The sequence below is a fragment of the Aythya marila genome (genome assembly GCF_965140915.1).
Source record: "Aythya marila genome assembly, chromosome: 4".
NCBI classification, from domain to species: Eukaryota; Metazoa; Chordata; class Aves; order Anseriformes; family Anatidae; genus Aythya; species Aythya marila.
Genome location: NC_139045.1, coordinates 57,896,429 through 57,902,702, shown reverse-complemented (window position 1 = coordinate 57,902,702; position 6,274 = coordinate 57,896,429). Strand labels below are relative to the sequence as shown.

The window sequence follows — 6,274 nt, the reverse complement described above, 5'->3', positions numbered from 1 at the left end:
CATTTCCTTCCTACTGAAAACTGCTACTTTTTGAATGCTGAAATAACCTCCAGGTCTGTTCTGTGAGAATGCTGTGTTCTTCGAAGAAAGTAGTGGTTGATTGCTCCATTTGAAGCAAAGAAAGCAGACACCTAGATCATGTTCCTCAAAATCTGCAATGGTAAGATACTATAAGAGACTCTCACCTGAAAGGTGCTTTAAAAAAAATCCTTCACATTTAGGCTGAATTAGAAAAATATTTTTATTTACAAGAGTAAATAATGTAGTGCAAGGAGAGTGGATTTAACCCCCAATAATAATGCATAGATTGATGCAGTTGATAAGACTGTGATCTAAAAAATTTTGCAGAGGTGCATACACACCTGCTTTAAAGGACAGACCTCTCCTACAGCCACTTACCTCACAGCCTTAAATCACACAGACATTTGCACTCTATATTTATTATCCCATCTAATGTTTATCAAATAAATTGTCATTTAAACACATGTGTTGAAAAAGTATGGTCGAATATGAAAGAAATCCTTTTGAGTGCTACCTATGTAAGAAATTAAAACAAATTGTTCACTCCATGTCACCTGGTCACATTTAATTATTATTTTATTTATCTAATAAGGACTCTTTCTCTAAGCAGTGGCTCTTGGATGGGGTGGGAGAAACTTTATTTGTATCCTCAGGAAAATGCTGACATTGAAACTGACATTTCAAGAGTCAGCCAATAGGACTACTATGTTATGATCATATTGCAAATCTTCACATATTTTTGTTTCAAAAGAAAATGCTTTCTGCAAAAAAGAGCTAGGATGGAATGCAAGATGTCAAGAAAGTAATTGCTATCACTGTATGTACCAAAGTCCTGGCTGGTGTTCCACGGAATTTGGAAATTGGAACTAGGCGGCTGAGTTTCACTTTTATACCATTTCCATGCTCCCAACTCAGAAAACTCTGGTAATTGCACCAGTAAGGTAAGCTCAAATGCATTAAAGGCCACCTAATAAGTTATTAGACATGTGAGTAAGGTATTTTCTTCATCAAAACCAGTGGGAGTTTTGCTCATTTTTCAAGTAGGTAAAGAGTGTGCCTGTGTTCTTGTAATTCTTCAATATAATACACTATAATCATGTGTTGGGTATAGTGAGATAAGCTGTATTCTCTGTTTGGACTGGAGTGTTTAAATTATTATGGGGTGTTTTGTTTTTTTTAAGTTACAGTAGAGAAGTTAGTCCAGTGGATTTTGGCTGCTGGGCTGCATTATTAATACCATTAATAGGGTTGGTTGCCAGTTCTTACAGTTGTAGTTCATATCCCATCATCCTGGTAGGACACCAACCTTCAGAAAACTACACCTCAGCTGGTAACAAGAGGATTCTGAGGGTTTAACTCCTGCTCTGCTAAGTCATTTGATAAAGCAGATTCATCTTGCTGCGCTGGCTGTGTAGCATCTTCATTGCTGTTCCCTGAGGGCGAAGGCTCATCTGATGATGGTTCTGATCTTGTTCCAAGAGAATTACTAGCTACAGAAAAATGCCAAAATAAAATATTTAAAATCCTCAATGCACCTGAGATGTCAGTTTCCATATTTTTAAATATTATATGGATATAAAATTGCAATATAAATAAAATACTCATAGGTTAGGAAATATCAAAAGAAGAGTATCTGTAACTTTAACTTTGCCCTTCATACATACACATTAATTGATGTAACTTGAGAATGACATAGCTAGTAAGAAAAGAAAACAAGGTTTCAAAGTTATTTCCATAGTAAGCCTATGTCCTAAATGGTGTCTATTAACTAGGAAATTCAAATCTTTTTATATTTAATGTTTACAGATAGGATTATTTTTTAAATCCTTTTCCCTTTCAGTGTAGGATACAACTTGGAAACTGACTTTTTTCTACGTTTTACAGAAGTATGTCAGAAAACAGTTTTTTCTTCTTCTAAAGAAAATAAACTTAGTGGAAGAAAATCTTTTCATAACAGGTAATGTTTATTTCACAACTTAATGATCAAGATCCTGTCTTGTGATTTAAAGGAAAATACTTGCCTGAAGCTGGCAATGCTTTTTAAATGATTCATTGTTTTTGCATGTGACTTTTTTTCCCCCTTTCCTTAGCAATGCTGTTTTGTCTTTGACATCTTCAATGTGGTGAGAAAGAAAACGGAGTTTTAACAGACTGAAGCCTGACATTTAGTTTTCTGTCTCTTAATCACTAGTGTCTCATCAGAAAAGAGAGCATACAGCTAACTCTTTAGTTCTGGACAGGAGGAATCTGCAGTTGCTGATTTTAAGTATTTACTGATTCTTTCACTGGTCTGAAGAGGCAGTGCCTGTTCCTAAGTTACTCCAGCATACTAGCTCTCTGAACCTCACTTTTACTTCCACCTTGTATCTGAATGAATTCAGTCATACATAACATGGCATGCAGTCTCATCACATATTAAAGTGACAATGTATGAAATCATACAGTCATATAATTAGTTTCCATATAGTCTCCTACAGTCAGTGCTTTTATAAAGAAGCAAGGGATTTATCAAGGGAAATTCTCCAGAAACTGACAGGCTTAAACCAGCCATCTGTGCCTCACTCACTTCATGCACTTCTTTTCATCAAAGAATGACTTGCATGACAAAGACCTTGCTCTCCATAGGGACTTCTACCAAATCTAGAATGTTTTTTTTTTTTTTTTTTTTTTTAAAGTTCTTACTGGAAAGAGTACAACATTGCTTCAATACCATTCAATACCATTTCTTCAGTTTTACTATGACAAATACTTACCAGATAGAGTCTGAAAATAGTGCACTGCAAACGCAATCAGAATTGATAAAAGAAAGGTTCCCATGAAGTATATCTGGCAGGAAGTTTAAAAATATGTTAGATCCGTGCAAAGGTGCAGTAGTGCTACAAATGAACTAGCACATGTACCAAAGGAACAATACATACCAGCGTAGACTGTAAAATAGCATTCCAGAAAACTCTCATGTAAAAATAAAGCAATGCTATTGAGCATGGACTAATTGATTCTTGGTTACTATGATTCCAGCACCTACAACCAAAAAAGATTAAAACAACTAATTAGTCCTACTTTGCAATTTTGTGGCACCTGTCATCTTGGAATCTCCAGTGTGTTTGCATTAGCACAGGAAAAACAAGCAGATACTATTATCACTATCACAGTAAAAACTCATAGAAATATCAGATTAACCTCATTAAGCACAGAATACTTTACCCTAGGAGCATATTTTTGTTTTCTGATGAGTCAACAACTAGCTACCCTACGAGCCCCTGGCTAGAATCCAGGCTACCCTTGTCAAGCAATCACAATACAACCTCATATCCGAGATACTCTGCTCTGACTCGTATGAGTCAACTGAAATCAACAGCAGTAGCACTTGTATCAAGATTAAGCCTACAAAATTCAGTTGTCTATGCAGCAGATTGGTGCCAAAAACCCCGTCAGAGACAATTAAGTACTATATAATGCACTCAGCACCCAAAGAGTGCTTTAGCTGACTAGCTGCTAGGTGTGTGTTGCGGGGTGAGCTGAGTTGCTTTCCATGAGGTAGGACTTCACCAACTAGGGGAGTTCAAAGAGTTAAATCACAAATACCATAAGCTTGAATTGATTTTTTTTTTTGTAACCAAGCTGAGCAGGGGTGCATGATGTAGGATGATGGGAAGTTGCTGTGCCGCTGTCCACTCTGGATTTATTCTTACTGCAAAGCAGCTGGGTTCAGTGAAGGCAAAATTCAGGTTCAAGCTTACAATCCCAGGAAGCCCTATTTAGCTAAATGCTAATTTTATGTGGATTGGAGGTAATTTAGGGAGCAAGTTCAGACTAGCTGCAGTGAATAACAATTTTGGTGGATTGCTGATGAATCAACAAGTCGTCTCCACTCTTTTGTTGTGTTAACAACTCTCAGTGGCAAAACAGAAAAAACACTACTTATTCCTTGTTCACAGATATGTATTAACTATTAGGTTCTCCTTCCTTAAAAATCTGAAAGGCAGTTCCACGAATCCACCGAATATTCTGTAAACTTTCCATTCCCACTGTGCTTTTCTAACACGTTACTTCATCTAGGCAAGGAACCCTAAGTTCTCTTAGGTAAAGAGAGCTCTTAGGTAAACAAAACCAGAGTTCTGCAGCTGATTTCTGCACACACAGTATTTGCGCTGCAGTTCAGACAGCAGATCCGTAACATTCTCACGTGTAATATTCTGTGCCAGGACACTCTGTGGCACAGATACACTGGAACATCTTTGCAGAAACAATAGGAAGGACTGCTATTATCCCAGTTACACACTTTTACATTCCATATTAAATTATGCTATAATTATCCTTAAAAATTGGTTTTGACAGCATACAAATTGTCAGTGCCTACCTAATGAATTTAAATACACAGAATAGGAAAAGGCCTCCTGGATCATTAAATCCAGTCCCTGCTGTTTCAGGTAACCACACACAATCAAGTCTCTCATAACAGTATATTTAGGCAGTTAAATCATTTCAAGCATGTTGACCTTAACCTGCCTTAAATCATACCAGAGAACAAAGTTAATCATTACAGGAGATGCTGTTCTCAAAAGTAAATGCTACTCAGGGAAAAACAGAAGATGCTGATTAAGGTAAAAAAAAAAAAAAAAAAAAAAAAAAGACTCACCTATAATAAAGTTCCTGAAGAAGTGAAGCGTTACCAGAATGCAATGCCTGATCAATTTCCAAGTGATCCAGAATGTAGGAAGGTATGGAGTTGCCCTCTTCTATCAGAAGGGCCAAATTAAAGAAACCCTATTAAATAAAAAAGTATATACATGTTTTAGTCATTTTTCATAGGTGTATTTAAGGTATAATATAAGCATCAAGTATCTAAATTATTATAACTGTCTTCTATCTATTAACTTAGCATACCATGATCTTCACTGAATAATGAGAGCCTTCCCTCCTAATCATGTACCCAGCTAAGCCCAGAAAGATGTGAAAGAATAACATTCGTTTGTTGCGACAGTTTTCTGAGAAATTATTTAAAAGATCTGAGCTTTCTCACTTTTACTTGCTCACAAAAATCAAACCGTAATGTTTTATCTACCACAGAAATATAGACGGAAAGCAGGAATAAATACCTGTTCTGTTGCCATTTAACTCCCCTCTAACTCTACCTAGATCAACAGAAATCAGAACAGTGAAACTGAGAGCAGAAATTTGCTCCAAGAAATTTAAATCCTTAGTCTTAGACTTTTGCCTACTTGGGATAGCCTTAGGCATCAATATGTCTCTTCAGAGCCATGAAGATGAACACAGAGGAGATGTATTGCAGGATTCCCCATCAGTCTGGCTTGCATACTTTAAAATAACTGTTCATGTGTATCATCTTTCCTTTGCTAGTTCATCAGCCATGCTTTGTCCTAATATCCTCAAAACATATCAGAACTACACTACCTCTGATAAATTCACATACAAGATATTATCTGAAAATGTTGTCAGAGGTACAGGGCAACCAGAAGATTGCATCTCAGATATTTCAGAAGGATGTGAAGGTAGAACAGGGCATTGAAATGCTGCATGTCTTTGGTAATGTAACGTGGTATATCTTTTCACTATAAAGCATTTTAATTTGGGAGCTTCTGTTGGTGGAGTGACTAAAATTCAACCTAGGATACACTCAATATGTTCATTAAAATGGACTACTCTTCTGGTTTATTTCCTAAAAATAGCAATGGATAGAATTGGAAGAAAACTCAGGCAGTCTATTAACACTTCCCCTTGCAGTAACAAAAAATATGAAGGTCACAACAGAATCAAATCTGTCAAGGTATGGCAGCACTGAGTTAATCTCTTCACCTTAAGCTTTCAAGACACCTTAGCCGTAGGACTGTCCTTCTGTTCTAGGTCTACCTTCTGACTCCCTAGGTATCTTGAAATAATTTTAACTTATTCAGGCAAGTCTCTTCAGTGCACAGATGTAGCCAAACAGAATAACTGCTCTCAGGTGAATCTTCAGATTGTTCTAAACTCTGGTGTTTTATTAACACATTACAAGTGCAGACCTACCTGCGAATCTCCCTCTAACGCAGCTTGTGCGTACATCCGCACTGACAGCTCAAGGTCTTTAGACTGGTTCTGGTACCCGTAGTAGTAGAAATCTCCCATCTTCAAATAAGCTGTGGAAGAAACCAGTGGCACGTCATTTAAAGCATTTGCAGAGAAAGAATCAAATAACCAGAAATATGGTGGAGAATTTAATAATATTTCTATTTAAAGCAGTGTATCTTTCTCT

The 6,274-nt window shown here is 36.7% G+C and overlaps 1 protein-coding gene across 2 annotated transcripts in view; it reads right to left on the bottom strand.

Moving 5' to 3' along the window:
* Positions 1-223: 223 nt before the first annotated feature.
* The window catches only part of SEL1L3 (SEL1L family member 3), a 37,408-nt gene continuing 31,357 nt past the window's right edge, over positions 224-6,274 (bottom strand). For both annotated transcript variants that reach the window (XM_082758525.1, XM_082758526.1), the window contains exons 20-24: positions 6,049-6,158; positions 4,661-4,788; positions 2,940-3,042; positions 2,775-2,847; positions 224-1,511 (exon numbers count right to left, since the gene is read on the bottom strand). In XM_082758525.1, coding sequence (XP_082614651.1) covers positions 1,345-1,511; positions 2,775-2,847; positions 2,940-3,042; positions 4,661-4,788; positions 6,049-6,158 — 581 coding nt within the window. In that variant the 3' untranslated portion in view covers positions 224-1,344. The remainder of the gene's footprint in view (positions 1,512-2,774; positions 2,848-2,939; positions 3,043-4,660; positions 4,789-6,048; positions 6,159-6,274) is intronic.